The following is a 20,705-nucleotide window of genomic DNA, read 5'->3' on the forward strand; positions in this document are numbered from 1 at the left end:
GACAGCAGTTGTATACTTTGTAATGAGAATTATTACCTAGAACACTTCTCAACTCTAAATACTTTATCTTATTCAATAACAACCAATGGTTATTTTCACTTTACTCTCTGAAAAGCTAAAGCAAAGACAGGCTCTATAATTTCCTCTCTGAGGCTGCCTTGGAGCTACATGTTGGTGTAAGGGATAAATTTCATTCTTGGAAGCAGAAGTCTGCATTAATACATTTTATATTTCAGCTTATATTTCAGCTGTGGATTAAATAAAATTAAAAATCACTTGAATGCTACTTTGGCCGGAACTAAATAACTCTTTGTTCAATTTTTCCATTTATGACAAAACAGATAGGATTACTAATGAAGTTTCCACAATTGTTTGGCAACACTTACAAAAGATATTGCATATGAAGACATTCTAGGATCAGTAGGCAAAGAAGAATGGCTAGACTAATTTAAGTAGTTTATAGGGTTGAAACACCTTATAAGGTATGAGAATCTCCAATGGGAAAAGGAGTGAAGGAGGTTATTCTTGGGCATACTCACTTCCCATTCCTAGCAAATCATGGTTAAAAATCTGTCAATTCAAGCTTGAAAAGTCTGGAATATAACCAAAAACACAGGAGGTGAATACTTCAACTTTGCAAAAAATCCTTTACTCAAGAGAGGAAGCTCATGGTCATACTTAATAAGAAAGAATACAATTTTAAAATGTGGCTAGTAAGTCTCAACTCTGCATTTTTCACAGAATATATAGGAAAGAATTGATTTGGAGTAGGAAAGAGGTAAAATAATTGCCCTGGCAATAATTTTACATCTTTTTGTCCCCCAGTAGCAAGTTATGTAGATGACCCAATGAATAAAAACAAAGATGGTTTATGTAGACACCGCGGTACCTCTGTGAATTCAAGACAGGCAAGCCTTTGGCTTGAGTGAGTGATGTTTGAACCTGGTGAAGGATCACTTTTGATGAAGAAGGGCTCATGTTCAGCAAAGATGGGAAGAACTTGGACAGAAACCTGCCTGCTGGACAGAAAGCCATGTGAAATAGGGGAATAATTTCTACCTTCTTTATTCTCCAATAAGTGTTAAATAATGTAACACAAAATTATTGTCTGTCTGGCAGCTTCTTAGTATTAGAAGTACATTTACTCCTTTCCCTTCTCAGCTTCTTTCTCTATCGTAAGCTTGTTTTCAGATATGGAAATGATCTAAACTATACCAAATGTTACACTGGGAACAGTTCACACTATCATGTTCCAGACAGGAGAAACCCTGATTCTAATTTCAGGAGGAATCTTGGTACTAATATGCCCTCAAAACCCATGGGACTATCAAAGTCAAACCCATGTGGAGTGTGAAAATTTTGAGATAGCAGAGAGGTTTTGTTTTGGTATGCAAAAGATGACAGCATGAAGCCAAATAGAAAAAATTAGCTATAAATTAGTTAGTCCAAGGACCTTTGATATTTTTTCATTATGACTGTGTGTTTTATCAGGCCCTTGTACATACTACCAGTTAAAGACAGGCCCTTTCTCACAACATTTCAGAGGCGGCTCTGAGTAACCCTGTGTAATAATCTATCTTCTGTCTCTTGTCACTGCCAGCAGAATGAACCAGGAAAAAGATTAGTATTCAGAGAATAATGTTTGGTGGTTTGGGTTTCTTTAGATACTGTGCCCAAAATGCATATTAAGTCATATATTGAGATGACAGTTTTTGCCACCTAGGTTAGAAGGGAGGAATTTTTCTGATGTCTTTTCATGTCTGATAATTGCTGTCCATTATATAGGTAAGAAAACACACCAGAAATTGTGATTCTTGCCAATATCTCAGGAACTTAAGCATTATTGGTGGTAATTATGCTTCTGGCAACAGGTTAAACCAGATGCTCAGAAGCAGCTGCTGTCGACCTGTTGGCAAATTTAGTTTCTTCGTGGTATGGTGCAGATTTTCTTGGCATCCTTCCAGGGAGGAAGGGCATAAAATTGAGGGGAAATGAGACTGAATGTAAATTGCAACAATATGGTTTGGTGATAGAAAGGTCTATCAGTAGTGGATAATGAATCTTGAAAATGGTAATGGCTTTGCAGAGGGCAGAAAAACACCTCATGGGCATCATTAATTAGCAATTTCTGCTCATAAAAATCACTTTCAGGAGTGGCATATGGATCTGTTTCAAATAGTCTAGCTCTGGATGGTGGGAATGTGACCTAGAGACTTTTCTTTCATCACAGGTACTCGCAATTCAGGGACCTAAGATTTCTTTCTTTGCTACTAAGCATTGTCGTGGAAATGAAATAAAAAGTTATAGTGGAAGGTCACAGGTACTTCACCACAGGTGCAGAGGAGTGGAAAAGTACAATAAGCTTGGGTCTAACATTTCTTGAACCCTCACACTCTTCTGTAATTTGTGATTCTCCTTCAGAAGCAGCCCAGAGAAGCCATCTGGTGATTGTGGGAGCAATTGTAATGATGATCACTTGTTATCACAGTGAGGATTTTATTAATTTCCCATAGATAAGTAAGCCATGCAGGGAAGTGTTTTGAAGGGGCTTTATTGCTCTGTTCTCTCCAATGGATTCAGAAGTGAGTTTTAAAAGCTTGTGTTTATGAATAGCAAAATGTAATGAGGTTTTGTTTTCTTTGCATTCCATACTATGACTGAAAATGTTCTGAATGGGATGGTTTTGCTCAAAAGGCCATATTGTCTTAATCATACATTTGCACAGATACTTCAGTCTCTAGAGCAGAGTCCATTTGTGTTTGGTCATTGCTGAGAAGGGTAAACAATTCAGTCTGTCAGTGAAATGCATCTTTCCTGCGGGGTCTAGGAAAATTGAGAAGCAGACACCAAAGGGAAAAGGAAAGGAATAAAGGTTTTTATATGTTTTTACATATATAAAACGAAAGTGGACAAGCTTTACATATTGTGCAATACTGTAACTGAATTCAATATAATTTTGCTTTATGCACATCTGAGATTTACTTAATTAAATTTTAAACATTGCTAAATGCAAAACACTTGATGCCTTCAGAAGACAAATATTGACTACAGTTGTAAGTCATCATGACCAAGACGGATTTCTCGCCATGGGAGTTTTAATTTCCAGTCCCCAGAACCTCAGGTGTTAAGATCTTGTTTGCACAAAGTCAGACATTTGCACTCTAAGCACCTTCGAATGAGATCCCAGGTTTCAGCCCTTGGTATTTATGTGCATGTTTGCACATGAATGGGCTTACATAAACTGGCATTTTTGTGCTTCATTGCTAAACTTTTCTTAGGTAAATGCTTATGAAAAAAAAACGTGCTTCTGGGAAGAGCCCCTTAAGAACTTTTTATCAGGGCTAAACTATTCCAGGGATCCTTGGGGGATGATTGAGTTCGTTTGCCTGTGGTTTACTGTCCTTCAAACAACAATTGCTAAAGGGCAAGCTTTGTAGAAAAATAAGGTCATTTCCCCCACTGCTTACTGGAGAGGCATAAAGTTTGTGGTTTTTTTTAACCCAGTGTTGCACAGTTGTTTTAATGAAGAAACATATGGCATAGCTGCACTGGTCTAGATGTTCTTTTCTGCTTACTCATCCCAAAGGGTTTAGTGTCTTGCTTTTTTTTTACTGAAAGTATAAACACTGTCTAACCATTGGGGAGACTTTGTCCCTGATCAGATCTGCTGATGTTAATGTTTCCTAGAAGAATGAGTAAGAACACTTTAGTAGCAAAAAAGTGTTTTTATATTGAAGAAAGATTGTGGATGAAACTATACACAAGGTATTGCTGTGTGTTTCCCTGGCATAAGTATGAAGAGTGGATGGGTGAGGACATGTTATGAAAACTCCAGGAATAAATGAGATAACATTGTGATGTTCCTTTATTGTTCTTGGTGTTAAACGATATTGCTCTGTTTCATAATGTATTTGTGTTGTTATCTTCCCCAAAAAGTAACTAATTTTGGGCTGTGTAAACTTTTTCAGGTCCAAAATTTCACCTGAAATATATGGGAGGAAAGGGGGAACCTGTCTTCCCTCCCCCTCCTAGTTGTAATCACTAAAACATATCAGTCTATATATTTCCCACTGCACAAATATTCTGCCTTTAAGCATGTTGTTTTAGATCTAAAGCAATTGAGGGAGGAGATGGTAATCTGGGAGTTTCGGTGCTTATTTTTCTTTTGTTTCCAAGTGTGTACCCTTCATGATATTCTGTAGCATTTCTTGACAATTTCTCTGCAGGAAATATTGAAAAAAAAGTGAAATAAAATTTAAAATTTATTTAACAGCTGTAGCTGAAAACCCTAGAGTAGTACAGTATCTCTTGTTTCTTGCTTTTGTAAGGTGGATAACGATTCAGGATGATTTTAAGGTTGACGTTCTCTGTTTAAATCAGTGAAACAGTCTTTCAGTCTTTCATGTCTTTTGATTAAATTCTGAAGTCTCTGTGCTGAGGTCAGACTGCACTATCTGAGGACATAGAAGGGAAAAACAAATGAGATTGGAAGGGTTAAGCATGAATAATAACCCTAACAATGTGACTTTTGCTGCTGGTGAGTTGTTGACTGTCATTTGTTCTGCAAGTGATTTTGCTTCTCCAAGCTATGTAGGGTTGTTAGTTTTGAAATGGAATAGAGGCACTGTTATTTAGTTTTGCTCACTTTGTGCAGCTGAACTTCCTTCAGAAAGATACCATGGTTCCTCCCGAGTATTTAAAAAACTGCAAGAACAGCAGCTGGGCTGGGAGATGGTGAAGGAACATCTGCAAGATTGGGATTGTAGATTAAATTCAGCATTTTAACTTGCCCGGGGTGATGGGCAGGGTGTCTGCTGGCTGCCTTGGACCTCCTCGTTGTGTCCAGGGTGGTCAGTGCATCAAGCTGTAGTTTGTGTGGTTTAAATTAATATTACTAGCATTAACTGATGCTCAGGCACTCAGCCCTGACACCCTTTATGGTTAGGATTTGGGAGCTTAGCTGTTAGTAATTGCTTAGCTGCAGTGACAGAAAGGCTGTCCATCAACCAGGGAGAGTGAGCTGCCCTGGAAATGCAGGGGGAAGAGGGTGAAGTGTGGTGCTTTCTCTCCAGTTAGCAAATGCTCTTGTCAGCAGACTTCTAGATTATTTAGTGTGAAATGCTGGTTTTGTAGATGCAAGGGAAGATGGGCTGGGCATGAAGAGGTAACCAAAAATTGCCTGGGAGATTCATATGTAATGCTGATGTAATGCATTGCTGAGCCAAAAAGAAGTGCACACCAGTATAGTGAAAGCATTACTGGTGAGTGGTAAGTGCTTAGAGGTGGAGGTTGATTTAAATACCTCCTCTACATTGTTATCCTGTGACTAAAATTCCTCTTTCTTGCTCAGTATAATATATATCTATGGAAATCTATAGAGCCCCAATACCTTCAAGGTGCCATTCTTGGAGGTACCAGCATAGAGAGAAAAAAATCCCTGCACCAGAGATCTTCAAATTTGAAGGGACCAGTGAGGCAAGGAAGACAGGGTCCCCAGCCCCATCATCCTTCCACACCTTGGGTGCCTCCCAGTGTGGCTGCAGAGGCTCCGTCCTTCCCACAGTCAGCAGCCATGAACCCGCTCTTCCCCATGCAGCACACGGGCTCAATTTCTGAGTGTAGCCTCCAGGCTAACCTTCAGGATCTCCCTCAGCACCCTCAGAAGGTCTGCAGACCAGGTGTTAAAATAGAGCAAAAGCTGCTCTTGGAGGTTGTTTGGCCTGGTCACCATTTCTCAGTCCTGCTGCTACAGCTGATGCTCCTGCCACTTGCCCTGGTGACCTTTGGTGCACTTGTGGCCATGGAGAGGGAAAGTGATCCCGTGTCATTCTGGGGACAGGGCTCTCTAAGAAGGGGTGCAATGTTGTGGTAGGGGTGCTGTTCACTTCTCCACTCTCTCCATGCTGCTTTTTGGCTCTCTCTGCCGTGCCCGCCGTCCCTTCCGTGCCAGCGCGTGCCGCTCCCCCCTGGCCGAGCGGTGCCCAGCTGGGCCGTGCAGCTGGGCTGGTGGGGGCAGGATGTGGGGGCAGCCCCCGTGCCAGCTGCTCCCTCACACCCGAAGGTCTCCGCAGGCTGCTCCCACATCTGCTGGAGAGGTGACGTGTCTGCAGCTTCACCCGTGGCGTGTGGCTCGCTGCCCTTACAGCTGCGCCAGGGCCGTGGGGCTCTGTCCTGTCCTCCCCCCGTGCCCCCCTGGGAGGATGAGCGTGCCTGGGGATGCTCACGAGGTGGTGACTATCTCCTGCTCTGCTCAATGTGGGAACAGCATCTGGCAGCACAGAAGGGACATTCTTTAGGTTGGTAAAACACAGATCGTGCCAAAAACCAGAGAGAAGTCAGGAGTTGTAGTAGGATGGTAGAGGCTGCACTCCCTTGCCTTGAGGAGTGCCATGATCCTTTTCCATTGCTCTTCCTGTGTCTCTGATGGCTCTAAACAATATTACATCCTCCGGATTTAAAGTTGCTTGAGTGTGCGTTGCCATATCTCCTGCTCTTCAGCCCCATACTTGGTGAGCTTCCCTTGCAGTGCTCCCAGCAACATGACTGGTATCTTTTCAGCAGAAGGTAATTTATCTTAGGGGAGTATTTCTTACACGGTCTTCAATTAACATCTGACATCAGCACTGCTGAAAGAAAATGCATCCCACCTATTATGCAGCAGGTATAATGGGGCTTCGTAAGTAGCACGATTTGGGAATAACCCAACTCCTTAATTAATGCTCTTTTTCTATGCCAAACCCAAGCTGCTCAGGCAGTTTTATTCTTTTCCCATGTCTGGGAGGCAGTACAGTGTTTAAAGACTTAAGTAAAGCCTCATGTTGACTTTTAATGACACCTGTGTCTTGAGGCTGGTGTTGGGGGACCACTGTATGTCATTAGTCAGACATCTTGTTCAAGCTTCCTAACTAGTTCGTTGACAAAAAAATACCACTGTTTTGGAAGAAAACTGACACCTTTTTGCTCTATTTCTTTAACAGATTAGTTTGCTTTTCTTCAACTCCTGTGCAAAGGGACTCTGCCACCCTAGAACTGAGCTCCTGTTTGAAAAAACTAGCATATACCTATCAAGTATTCATGAAAGGATTCAGGCTTTTTGTTTGCTCTTTAATTATTCCTAGTTAAACATCAGAGAATAATTTGAAATAGTTGAAAGCTAAAATTATTTTTCTGCACAGAATTTTTCAGATCTGTCAGCTTTCAGTCATCTTCCTGCCAAGGTACTGCTAATGAGAGCTCAGGTTTGTTTCCTATGAAGGTGGAAAACAAAAACAAAAACACTTTCAAATATCTGGCAGCTCTGGGTGGTTGTAGGCTCTGGCTAATGGTCATGCACACATGCTGTGGTGGTATCAGCCATCAGTCTGGTGCTGTAACCCACCATGGACTCTGCTCCAGTCCTTCCACATTTGTTTCCGCAGCCAAGCTCCAGCTGATATGGAGGATGCCTCTAGGTGATCAGTGTTTTTGTTCCAGGAGTGGGAAGGAGCGGGAGGTGAAAAGCCTTTTTTGTCTTCTCACCAGTGGTGTTCCTTCTTTCCCCAAGGAATGTGCTGGAGGTTAACTAGGTAGAGACCATACAGAATGGTGTTGGCTCCTGCTGTGCAATTGTAAATCTGTCTTCTGACATCTTCATCCTTTCTCTATGGACTGGTGGGGACAGGAGGATTAATAATTGGTGCCACTTAATTCCCTAAAGCCACACTGATGTTCTTGGTGATCTGTGAAGGCCTTAAAGCTTCTTTTATAGCCTGGGATGTATTGTAGCAGTAGAGCATTTCTATGTTCGACTTACAGTTTTAGGAGGGAGTGGATTGCCTGGATTTTGTCTATAGATACTTTGTGCTTTGAATGGGACCACAGTCAGATGTAAACCATGGCACTGTGCTGCTTGTGCTGTCATCAAGCTACAGGCTAAAAAGAGAAACTTGCCCCCTCTCCATTTCCATGCCCCTTTACAGGTGTATCCAGATTCTTTTGGAGAACTCTGAACCACAGTTGAACCATATCTATTCATTCTGAGCAGGTCTAGTGACACTTGCAGTAAGCTTGGTGGAATGCTCTGTGATCCTCTAACTCTGCAATGTACTTGTCACTTGCTCAGCATGTGGGCTGGGCAGCTCCTCAGGCATTTAGAGGGTCAGAAACAAGCCTTGCTTGTATGGGATGTTAAAGAAAAAAAATAACCCAACTTCATAATGAACAAGAACAGAATAAACAGAATAAACAAGATAGTTTAGATTGTGATTTCAAATTTATCAGTGTTGTTGGAAGCTAGACAGTGTTGGCTTTTGTGGTGTTGTCCCATAACTGGGTGTATTCCCTTCTAAGTCTTTTGGTGCATCTCTCTCTGTGTTCCCACTGATGCATGACAAAAAGCTCTGAGGAGCAGTGGGGGGTTTGTATTGCAGCCTGGAATGAATCTCCAAGTAGGAATTTCCATTCCTCACCTCTGGCTTCTGTCTCATGCATTGGGTTATCTGTATATGTGTTGAAGCTCCCAGTCCCCAGGCAGGTCCTAGACATGTTGTACACAGGCATGGGGGAACCGATGACTCCTGTGGGAGTGTGCTCAGCACAAATTCCCTGCTGCTTGCAGACAGGCATTTGCTCACTGGACCGTCCTAAGCCCCTGCTTTGGAACATATAGAGCATACTTGTGACCCTACCAAAGCAGTTAATAAGATTTTACTTTCATTTAAGCATGCTCACAAAGTGTAAAGCACTGTTCCTTACAGGAACATACAGCCTGAGCTCCTCTAAATTACAGGGGATGTTGTACTAAGATGGTTTTCTGCTGTAAGGCTTTAGCAGAAAAATTTTGCAATGCCTTTTCTTTTTTGCTATTACTTGCAAACAGGAAATGAATAAGCAAAGAAAGACCATTATAATTGTGGTTTCAGAAGCTGTTCAGTTTGAAACAAAGGGATTTCTTCACATTCAACCTCATTAGTCTGATTAGTGGCCTTGGAAAATGAAGCATGAAAATGAAACATGACATGGACATGAATTGATTATACTAAAATCTACACAAACTACTGCTTGGAAATGAAAGGATGACAGACATCTTCTCTGAGCTGTTTAAAAAGTTAAGTTTTCAAAGTAGCTCATTTTTTTAGAGCATGTAAATTGTATTTTGTAGCTCTTAATAGGAGACACTAGGAAGCTGAAAAATCCAAATGAGCCTGTCAGGTGATTTTTTTGGTTGGTTGGTTGTGTTTTTTAAAATAGAGCAGAGAAACATGAAGATGTAATAAGTTATCAGTAGAAAGATATGTTGGGCAGGAACAGGTTATAACTACATGGAAATTGATAACGGGCTGCTAGTTGTTTCCATTTAAGAATCTGAGAGAATACTCAGCATTATTTTCAGAAAGGCTTCTTTGTTTCCTGCTGAGTTCTGCCTTCAAATTCACTCTGTCCCGTTACCTTGGTTATTGTAAAAATACCTGTTTGTTTGGATCTTGATGGGAGATCCTGAAGTTCAGTTACTGACACTGTGTGATACAGGTGCAGCAGTCTCCTGTTTCTAGTGTTGCTGTACAGCTACAACATATTATCTTGAAAACTGGGGTTTGAATGCATAGTTTGCTAAACAGAGATTAGTCCCACGAGCCCCTTCCTCTTTGGGTATGAACTGATTTATTTCTGTATGTGTCTTGTACTGTCAAAACTAGGTCTGTCCAACTGCAGTGTTAGTGCTGCACATGACTATGTGACTGGCCACGTCCTTTTTCTTCAGTAGCTTGCTTAAAAAAAAAGAAGTAATTTGAATGTATGTTTTGGTGTATTTCGAAGAAATATTTTGAAATACTGCTTTCAAAGATTAGTCATAAAAGTACAGTTAAGATCCCAGAATTCCTTTTGTAATTGTGGGGTCTGCATTTCCAGTAAGAGCATCTGGAAAAGGATTTCTGAATGCTGTTGGGCATTGTGGAAAAGTGACCTGGAGGTGTTCTCTCAGGAGAAAAATTTGGCATCTTGGTAGCAAGGAAAGGAAGGGTGTGGCTGGGAGTTTCCTGCCAATTGGAGGAATCACTGTGAAATATTGTGAGTAAGGACAAGTGTGCTTGGGGGGGACCCTGTCATGCTGCTTTCAGCCCTAGCAAGTTGCTGCCATGATGGTTTGGCTCATTGGGAAGAACAGGATGGGATATTTGTGTAGGAGGTGTGCTAAGGTGCCCTTTGGACAGTGAAGCTTGGGGGTTTAGTGTGGAAGTAGAATGCATGGGGTTTGGAAATCTTCCTAGAAATTCCTTTTGGAAATTTCCTGTTAGGCAACTTTTGCCATGAATGATGTTCCTCTGTAATGCATAGCCACAAAGTATTTCCATGAACCATGGAAGTAATGCATTGCCAGGCTTATTTACCCCCTTGCTCCAAATATAAGTGAACTGTGCATTGCCTGCATTAAACCTAAGTAGATGGGTGTTGTAGAGGTGATCTGTGTTGGAGACAGCATGTGAAATGTGCAGCTTCTTCAGCTGCTGCACTTCTGGCCCACGACTCGAGGAGCAGCAGTGTGTGCTGGGCACAGCCACTGAGTGTCATGCAGTGTGCTGGGTGCTCCCATGCCAGGATCAGGAGTGCCTGTGGACAGCATGAGCTCCTGCCATAGGCTGCAGAAGACTGATTTTTCAGGGTCTTGTGGATGGTGGCACCTTAGCAACCACTTTGTACCATAGATTTTGTAGGTACATGGAATTTATTTCCTAGGAATGAGTCGGGACATGATTTTGCCTGTAAGAATCAAAATACTCCTTGAGGTGTTTCCATGGGAAGGGGGAAAGAAGGAGGATTTGAGCAGGTTTTGGGACAAGTGTTATGAGTATGGCCATCATGGCAATCTGCCATCCAGAGGCACCTGTTGTGGCTCTTAAATGCTGGGCATAGGCACTTTTCACTGTTTATTATTTTTAGGGTAGGTTTGTGGAATTTGTGCAATTTAGCTAAGTGTGTGTGTTTCTAATACAAACCTCAGTGCAAACAAACCCTCCCCAGCAGGGACTGTTGCAGAAAGAAGAATGGGAGTACTGTTGACTTGAATATTTTCTGTTCCCTGCATTTCCATTGAGTTCCAGATATTTCATGGGTTCCTGCTTCCTCTGCTGGTTAACCAGACAAATAGTCTAGTGATTTTAAGATTATTTCTTTATTTTGAATGAGGGGAGGAGAACGTTTAGTGGGAGTTTGAAGAAGTCCCTCTAAAAATGAAAGTAGAAGTTAAAATGTTTATTAAGTATATTAAAATACAATTGATGGTTAAAATAGCCAGGTTTATGCCCACTTTTCAGAGTGCTTGGGTAACTACTGTGGATCTGAGGAAGGCAAAAAGGGGTGCTGGATAAAAGCAAACCCATCATGTAGTTCCTCAAGGTCATTAAACAATCTCTTCTGCAGAAGAGAGGTTTTAAGAGAAAAGAGGGAAGTTCACCACGAATTATTCAGTGTTGGTGTCACTTTTATTGAGATTTCTGTGGTGATCAGAATGGCTCTGAAATAAATCATGCTGTGCACTCCAAAAACTGACTAAATATTAAAATGAAAGTTGTGAACAGCAACCTGTGTTAGAAGGTGTCAATATGTTAAAAAACAGCATCACTGTTAGTTGAGCAAGGCACAGGAAAACTCATCATGATGTTGGCAGCTGAAGTTAAAGTAAAGAAGAGCAGTCTGTTTTCCCAGTAAACTTCCACTGGTTTGATTTCTGTGAACTCCAGTGTGTTCTGGGGGCTGCAGTTAAGGACAGCACTATCTGTGTTAGCAGTAAAGCGATAGACACAATTAGTATTGCCTGCTCTTCCAGGAAAAAAGCCAATGGATGTCATGCGACGGATCTAAAAATGGATGGTGACAGCACCCATTTTATGCTTCGTTTAATCCAGTGTAATACTGTTGTGGGCTGCTGTGTGGAGGAGGGGCTGAACTAAAGTAATATGTATTTGTATTGATCATAAGGCCCATTGTATGAGGCAACTTTTGTGGTTTGCCACTTAGAAGTTTGTGCAACTTCTGCTACAAAATAATGCCAGGGAGCTATGTGCTTTGGTCTGGGGTTTTGACAGTTGTGGGTTTTTAGTATTTGTGCTTTCCTCTCCTACCTCAAATTTGGTGTTTACCAACATCTTGAGAAAAGGAGAGTAAGACTTTAAGGCTGCTGGGTTTGTTTGATGTTCTTTTCCCACTTAACATAAAATATAATTCAGTTGCATTAATAGATGTACCTGGGAAAATACATTCCTGCCATTGTCTTTAAAAAGAGCCTTGTTCTGGAAAATTCTGATGAATTTGCATTATAATCACTTTCCTGTCATTCTCTCCAGTGGACATAAAAAGCAGGTTTTAGCTTGCTTGTGTGAGTCTTAACCTTTGATTTTTCCGATTTACAGGTTACAACTAGACAGCAAGAGAACCCCATGGACCACTCTCCTCTGGGGCACCTCAGGGTTCTCCAAATTCTGGGCAGCCAAATTCTGGAGTGAGTGCATAAGGATTGCTCAGGGCTTTAAAATACTGATGAATAAGTTTGACTTTGGAAATCAAACCCTCTGTGAGATTGTTGGTGTCTGTCAAGTGCATAGCAGCATTTGGCAGCAGTCTAACAAGTGTGTGCACCTCTCTCTGTCTCAGGCTTAATTCTTGTCCTGAACAAGCAAGTATTTGTATGGGAAGAAGGTTTGGGGAGCCACAAACATGGATTCTCTTCCCACTGCTGCTAGTTCTGTGGTGCTGATAGGACTAAAAGAGTCTGGGAAATTGTTCTGGCTTTACAGATCAGAGTTCAGCCATCTGGGGAACTTGCTCAACTCTGCTGTCATTTCCAAAACTGCGGGATAAATTATGTGCACATCTGAAATTTGTTGGTATTTTTCTTGAAGCACTGTGTCAAGGGACTGGTAAAAGAGACACTATATTTTCTGTGAGCTGGCAGAACCCATACCCCACCACTGCTTGCTTGAACAACAAATGAAAACAGGCTGAGAAGAATGTCTGAAATGGGTAGCATTGCAGCTCTTGGGAGGATGTACTAACTTCTTGTAAGTTGGAACATTAAATCTGCTTTCATGTCAGTGAGAGGATTGTGATCTGTTATGCCTAGTGGTTAGAGTGGGAATAGGGTTTGGACATTTTAACATGAGCTCAACCCAAGAACCAGAGAAGCTGAGATTTGGGTGGAAATGGCTGGGAGTCTGGCTGACCATTGTATCTAACAGGCAGCCAAGGCAAGGACATGATGAGAAAGAACCCACTCTGCAAGTCCCAAAATCCTTGCTGAAAACTGCTGCCTGCAATGAGGGCTGTGTAGAGATGGGACAGATTGGAGCAGGTTTTTCAGGAGGGGAAGGTGAGCTGGGCAAGGAGAAGGCAGCATGAGGCAGAAATTGGAATGCAGAAACCATAGACCTATACATGGACTGGGGGCTAGTGGAAGGAATGCATTGGGGTTAGGAAAGGATAGGAGTGAAGACTAAACAATTGTCTGCAGGTGCTTGCTGCAGCTAAGAAACACATTCAGCTGTTGAGAAACTAGAGGATATTTGTTGTTTGATGGATGAACAAGCCATCAAGATGGTGGTGCTGTGCTGCTGTGTTTTATCTAGGACCTTTGGTCCTGGAACTATGCATTGGAGGGGGACACCAATAAGCCTGGAGGAGGCAATGCTTGAGGTATTTTTCTTCTGGTTTGCCTTTTCCAGTGCTATAAGGAGACAGCTTCAGTCCCTAGAGCTAGTGCCAGTCCTTCAAAGATCAGCAGACAGATCGCAGATATTAAAATATGCCTGGTGCGACAAAGTCACTCTGGTTTCTGGTGCTGGTGCCTTTGAGGATCTAGCTTGCCAGTTTTTTCTGTAATTCCAAGACCTAAACAGAGACTTTTCAAGTGAGAAGTTTGGGGATGTTTTTTTTTTTTTTTTTTTTTTTTTTTTTTTTTTTTTTTTTTTTACTTAAGCTAAAAGGAGTTGGGTTTTTTGAGATGCAGCCCAAGTGGTGAAGTTAAGATGCAGGAATTGCCACTTCAGATAGTATCCAAGGTGTGACACAGCTGCTGCTACCTCCAGCATGTCAAGAGCTAGTGTTGGTTGGCTTGCAGGTAGTCCTTGCAAGCCAGGCTCATGAATTTGCTGCTGTTCCTAATGAGACATTCTAACCACATTCCTAAATGGAAGGCATGACTGAAGACAATTAAGTAACTCCTTGATTACAGGAATTTAGGACTTCTTCAAGGAAAATGTTCCATGTGAGACCTGTGGCACATCACAAGCTTGCAAAACTTCAGGCTGGCTTTCAGTCAAATAACAACAACAAAACGTAGCTAAGGTGTTTCTCATTTAAAAAAAAAAATGTTTAGTCAAATACATTTGTAATGCAAACACTCAAAACTGGGCTATGTCCCTCCCATGGTGCTTTTGCTGTATCAGTTAACTAAGAAAACACCAATGAACTGAGCCTGGAGCAGCAAGAATCCATGCTTGCCTCCCCTGTGGGCAAGGGTGGGCTCAGATGCAGCCCCAGGAAACCAAAAGGCAGCCTTTGTGCTGTGGGTTGGTTTGTGCTAAGGGAGCAGGACAGAGATGTGTGACAGACTTTGTCCTAATAAAATACTGTTAAGGACTTGCTTTTTTTCTTAGAAATTATTTCTTCCTCCCTTGGGAAGCCTATAATTAGGAGTTGGAGGGGAAATTAAAAATGAGCTGTTTATTTAGATGTAGAAGAATATTTCCTGTTCTGTAGGGAGCGCTGAGCTCCTGGACGGTTTAGGTGAATGGAGACAAGAGATCTCTGAAGGCTGCTCTTGGGATATAAGGTTTGTTAGGGATGGAGAAAGGTCCTGCCTCGAGCTGCCAGATGCAGCACGTGGTGAGGCTTGAGGGGCGAGGGAGGGGAGAGACAAGAGGATGCTCTAGGAAGGGGTGGAGGTCCTAAGAGGGGGGGAAGATCCAAGAGGAGGGGAACTTCCAAGACAGCGTCTGGCCCCACGGAGACCCCTTATCAGGGGGCTTAGCGTGGGCTTGAACAAGGCTCGGGCCAATGGGGTTACAGGCACTTGATGTTTCAGGGGAGGGTTACAGGTGTGGGATGAACCATACATTTTGGGGGATGAGATGGAACAATCCACTTGACTTTTGGACTTATCTGTAGGTAAGGGCATTGTCCAGCCAGCAGGGGGGACCGTTTTCATCCTGGCTGTATTATTTATGAATAATTATATTTATCCATCCTTCCCAACACTGTTCTCCACTGTAGGTCTTTTAAAAAATGAAAAATATATACAAAAATATAAACACACACACACACACATGTATGTGGCATGTCTGTGAATAGCTTTTTAAAGCTCCTCAGGTAGAAGTGACAGATGAAACATCTGTGCATTAGTTTTCTTTGTGCTCTGCCTGTTGCTCCAAGTGAGTGATGAATCACATAGTGTCTGCAGATCTCAGTATGGCTTAGGAGCCTGTGTCTTCAGTGAAAAGACAATTAGACTTTGTTATCCAAGTTTACTGGTCTTTCTTGGGTTTTTATTAATAATCACATGTTGAAAATTTCCTAGTGTATATTTTTAATAAGTATTTCTTTGATAAACATCATGAATCTTACCTTAGTGAATTCTGTGTTCTAGGAAAAATGGTTGCTTGATCATTTTAAAAAGATGACAGACATGATAATCAGGCAGAGGCGGAGACCAGCCGAAGTCATGAGAGCTTGGCAAAGCAGGCCAATTTTTCAGCAGAATGTAATGAATGTTGAACAACATCATTGGGATCAGTGCTGTGCAGTTAGAGATACAAAGTCTGATGCCAAGAAATGGTGCTTTTAGGCAGTGAAAAATGATGTACGCTGAATTTTAAGCACTTCTGTTGGCCTACTGGGGAGGAAAAAAATTTAAAAGCCACCATAAATCCCTGTTCAGCAGAAAAAAACCTCAGCTATTAATTCATAGGTTGCATTGTGTTTCTGACCAGGGTCTTTGGGGTATTAAATTGTACTGTCAGAGTTTTGCTGTCCAGAATGTTCCTATACGTAAGGAAAAGCCATTAAAAATCACTAACATGAGAAGTGTTTAGCTGTAGAGGGGGAAAGAAAAAAGGCAGCTCAAGGCACTACCAGTATGTTCCTTCAGCTATTTGAACATGGGAATGGTGAATGCAGGACCTTCTTAAGTATGAGTGTGTGAGCAATCAGCTGTTTGGACACCCCAAAAATAATGTCTGACTGTTAATTTATATTAAAAGTTAGCTATTGCACTCTTCAAAAGATAGAAGTTGATCTTAACAGGTTAATCTCTATTTTCAGAGATTATTTTTTGTTTTTACCAATACTCAGTTGGATTAGGATCTGCTGTGCTGAGTTAGTACTGGGGACACTTAGACAAAGACTAAGGGGATACTTTAAAAGGGGGAGTTATGTATAGTTAAGGTTAATTACAACAGATTTAGAGGCAAGGATTTGATTTCTACCCCTATGGAGTGTCCAGTCTAAGAAAGAAGGTGATGATAGCCCACTTTTGCAGGCTCTTGAGAAGAACTGATGCTGCTTGAGCAGCTCACTGCAGTCTGTGTGGGCATTGCATGTTTCAAAGGCAGTTATCAGAAGGGTCAAGCATTAACAGCTTCCACACTGCACTGAAGTTTAAGTGCATGTTTGGAAATTAAATTTTTAATTTGCCTGTCTTTCTACTATGTGATCAGTGTAATTACACAGGCAAAGCTGGCATTTTCTACATGGAAAAGGACTGACCTGTTTAACAGCAGCATTGGGATTAATGACTACTGTCAGGGTAAAGCAGAGGCTTGGAAGGATTTGATGGCAAAGCCTGTTATTCTGGGGCTTGCCAAGACTGCTAGAACATGATGGCTTTTGTTTCTCCACCAAAACTCAGGCTGGGAACGGTGGCAGTTCAGCCTCTGAACTGTGATTTGGTGGACTTAATTTTCCCTCTGTTTTTTTTTGTAAGGGTAGCATTACAAAAGGCATCCCCAGCTCCTCAGATAGAAACAGTTTTGAAACAGAAGCAACACTCTGAGCCACAAGTTCCAGAAGGGCAGTGGTCTGCAGGGCATTAATTCTTCTTTTGAGGGAAGCCAGGTAAACTCTACAAAGCAATTGATAGTATGAACCTTTGGCAGGCTCCTTCCCAGCTCTCAAACATGGGTAGCATTTGATTGTTCTTTCAGTCTTCAAAGATCAATGCAAACCTTTATTTTCTATAAATAATTTAATAAATACTTTTGCTTTACAATGATACAACAAATAACAAATTCATAGCAAATGAGTCACAAAGAATTTAGGATCAGTATACTTTAATAAGGTATCAGTGTCAAAATACATTTCCTTATCAAGTTAAAGTTCCCATACAGTTATAATATTGTCAATAAGAATTCAGCAATATAGATTATGAAATAATTATAATAAAAAGTATGATTAATATTAAGACATGGAATATTTTTTCAGAGTGTTTTAGTAAACTGTTAGGGTATAACATTTTTAATGCTGAAACTACACAAATAAGAAACAGAAGAGCAGTATTCAAGTGTCTTTAATCCTTGAAGCCTTAAGTCTGTGCCACTGCAAATTTGTCAAATGTGGATGGCAAATTTTCATCAGATGTTGACGCTTACAATAATTTTTTCACACAGTAATATCTTTATGAGTAGATAATTTTTGGTAATAAACTCTTGAAAGATATAATAGGGAGTATATTTTTTTTACATCATGTACCCATAACAAAAGGTCTTCAGCTTTTCTAAGTATGTGTGGTTAAGACTCGCTTAGCACAGTGAACTCTGAAGTGCTCTATGAACCCAAGGCTCTCTCTATGCAAGTGTCAGTGCATGAAATAAAGCAATTTTATACACCAGGCTTCAGCAGACTCAGAAGTCTCAAAAATATATTTTTGTTCTAAGTTTCTGGGCCAGATTTTTACCTTTAGTACTTCGCCACTGTTTCATTTTCTTCAGTGAATCTACAGTGATTTATACCAGTGGAGGAAACAAGATAGATCCCAACACAGATCAAAGTCTGTATGTATTAAGTCAGAACTGCTCACCTGCCTTTTATTGTATTATTTTTTGCCATTTAGAGATGCTGTAATTTAAACTTTCAAAACCCTTTGAAAGCATTCAAAGCTCTATTTTTCAAATATGTGCATGACAATTAATGATAGTTGAAAAGGAGCTCTGAAAATGTCTGGTTGCATTTTAATGACTTTTTAGCTACTGATTAATGTAAGGCAAGTAAAAATGAGAGCCCTCCCTGCTGGCTATTCATCTCACTATGCAATCCCTAATTATTTTTGTCTAATTATAACTGAGTTAGCCTAATACACTGGAAAATACCAGTTTGAGATTTTTTGATTCAATATTGCAATTATATTGCTAGCTGGCATATAAAATGAAAAAGGGTAACATTAATCAGAGGTGTTAGTACTGGCCACTGCTCTGATTCCTGAAATATCAGCAACACCATAACAAATACTACAAGTTTCTAGCAGAAACAGCTCTTAAAGTAGCTGTATCATAGATATAGTGAAAAGTACCAAGAGATGATTAACAACTGACCCAGAGAGAGATAATAATTAAAAAAAAAATCTGTTTTGTGTAAAAAATAAAGGCAACAACAAAGAACAAAACAAGAAACCTCAACACAAATTAAATCAGAGGCCTAAATCCTCCACTGGGGCAAATCTGTAGGACTCCCTTGGCTGTAGAACTAAGCCAGGTTAAGGCAGCTGAAAATGTGGCTTGCTTCTGAGGAAAAAAGCTTAAAACGTGCAACTTTCACAGATACCCACAAACATTGCATTTCGCCATTCACATTTCTTTCAACAAAGTGTATAAAAATGAAGGAAAAGGATGGGAGGCAGAAGGCTAGGAATTTTCCTTAGTATGGTTTTCCAAAAGTTATTAAAGTTACAATAAAATAAATGCTGGAAAACAGAAAGACTCAAAATGATTTTAATTTGGCAGATCAACAAAAAAAACTGTGGTTGGTGATCAAATTTGTTTCATTCATCTTTGGCAATAAAAATATGTCTTTGCAGTACTGCAGCCAAAGTATCACATGATGAGGCGTTTATACCACAGCTTTTTATTAGCATGAAATTAGAAAAAAAAATTCAGAATATAAATTACAGGTAATGAGATAAGGGGAGGGTAATCAAACTCTCTAAACACCACTTTAATTGCAATAGAGAAAATACAGTAGATGTATTTCTTTAATATGAATAATAAAGTGAGTAACTTCAAAAGGCCACTATTTGGTAATGTGGACAGGTTCAATATCTAAGTAAAATCCTGTAAAAGTGTACTGGTATTAGAAATTGACTACCTGCAAAAATATATTTAAAAACAGAAGCTGTTTTGAACAGTACAGGCCGTGGAATACTGGGGGTGGCTCAGGTGGCCTGGTCCAGCGCCCGGAGCAGTTCGCTGCCCTGCAGCAGCATTGAGCTGCCCAGCACGGGCACGTTCACCTCGCAGTCATACCTCGTCAGCTCGGGCAGCAGGTAGGGCTCCAAGGAGGGCCCCAGCAGGCGGCTGGTCACACCTGCAACACGGCACCGAAGTCAGTTAAGGTGCTGAGACTAGAAAGGGCACTTGTTTCCTCCCACCTCTGCTGTTTACACCAGATTCATTTTGTTTTTATATCAAACCACCTCAAACCACCAGCAGTTCCAGGTGTCAGAGCAAACCTGTGCTCTGCCCCTCCTTAAACTGCTACGCTAACAAGTGCAGTTTTTTCATCTCTACCCCCAAACTGAGATTGCTCTGAGAAAAACTGTATTGGTCCAGATAAGAAAATCTGTATTGGTCCAGATGAGAAAATCTGTAGTAAAAGACATTTCTAAATTGACACCACTCCTCTCATATGTTAAAAAGAATAGACATGCATCCCCTTTAATTATTTCAACACTTAGAAGGCACATGTTAAGACTCTAACTTATAAGCCTCCATATCAGTGCTGCAGCCAACTTGTTTAGTGTGATATAATAATCAATTCTATCACAAGACAAGAGTATGGATGGAGGATGACAGGTCCTCCAAGGTGAAAAGGTGTTAAGTTTAACTGTAATGAATGGTAAAAATATTTTTCTCACATATTACAAGTTACATTACAGTTTCACACTAAATGACAGATTTTTATACTATATTTTGATTTTTATCATCCTCCTTGTGTGTTTGTTTGTTTTTTTTTTTCATAGAATCAGCATTAGAACAAAATACCAACATTTTCCAATCTCTGTGTTTGACAGCTCTTACCTGATGCTTTATGAGCTGGCTGGACACTGTAGTCCTGACAATGGGAACTGTAAAACAGAGGGGGAAATGCTCCTGCTTTCAAATTCTCACCCGGACTGTCACAGGTGGGTTGATGTTGCTGCTGCTGTTGCTGCAGTTGATTTACTGGTTGGCTCAGACCTCTCGAGTTACGGAAAAATTCATCTGTTATTGAAATAGAGGGGGAAAAAAAAGTGCTAAATGAAGCCAGTGTAATAATTATAGTAGATAATACATCTTATCACAAAGGAAGTCTAGAAATAGTCCCAGCTCTAGCAGTAGTACTGCAGTGAAGATATGCTTGTGTAAGGAAACACAGTGTTGTAGAGAAGCAGGATCTGTTCTAGCTCTGAGATATTCACACCTTGGATCAGCAGGAGGCAAACACAGCTCCATGAAGCTGTTTTCTGTTCCCTCCTAAGCAAGTGTGTG

At 40.9% G+C, this 20,705-nt stretch overlaps 1 protein-coding gene and 1 long non-coding RNA gene across 14 annotated transcripts in view; one reads left to right on the forward strand and one right to left on the reverse strand.

The window, feature by feature from the left end:
* LOC146768030 (uncharacterized) overlaps window positions 1-20,705 on the forward strand; it is a 144,802-nt gene that overhangs the window by 52,744 nt on the left and 71,353 nt on the right. For 6 of the 10 annotated variants that reach the window (XR_014953992.1, XR_014953993.1, XR_014953988.1 and 3 more), the window contains one exon: window positions 20,249-20,359. This is a non-coding gene — a long non-coding RNA (uncharacterized LOC146768030). Of the gene's footprint in view, window positions 1-2; window positions 12,476-20,248; window positions 20,360-20,705 lie in introns of those variants that run through there. The other 4 variants (XR_014953989.1, XR_014953990.1, XR_014953987.1 and 1 more) reach the window with 2 other exon arrangements.
* The window catches only part of EPAS1 (endothelial PAS domain protein 1), a 75,916-nt gene continuing 72,491 nt past the window's right edge, over window positions 17,281-20,705 (reverse strand). For all 4 annotated transcript variants that reach the window (XM_021544322.4, XM_085575922.1, XM_021544321.4 and 1 more), the window contains 2 exons: window positions 20,256-20,438; window positions 17,281-19,542 (listed from right to left, as the gene is read on the reverse strand). In XM_021544322.4, coding sequence (XP_021399997.3) covers window positions 19,391-19,542; window positions 20,256-20,438 — 335 coding nt within the window. In that variant the 3' untranslated portion in view covers window positions 17,281-19,390. The remainder of the gene's footprint in view (window positions 19,543-20,255; window positions 20,439-20,705) is intronic.

Source organism: Lonchura striata, chromosome 3, assembly GCF_050655825.1.
Source record: "Lonchura striata isolate lonStrDom1 chromosome 3, ASM5065582v1, whole genome shotgun sequence".
Taxonomy (NCBI): Eukaryota; Metazoa; Chordata; class Aves; order Passeriformes; family Estrildidae; genus Lonchura; species Lonchura striata.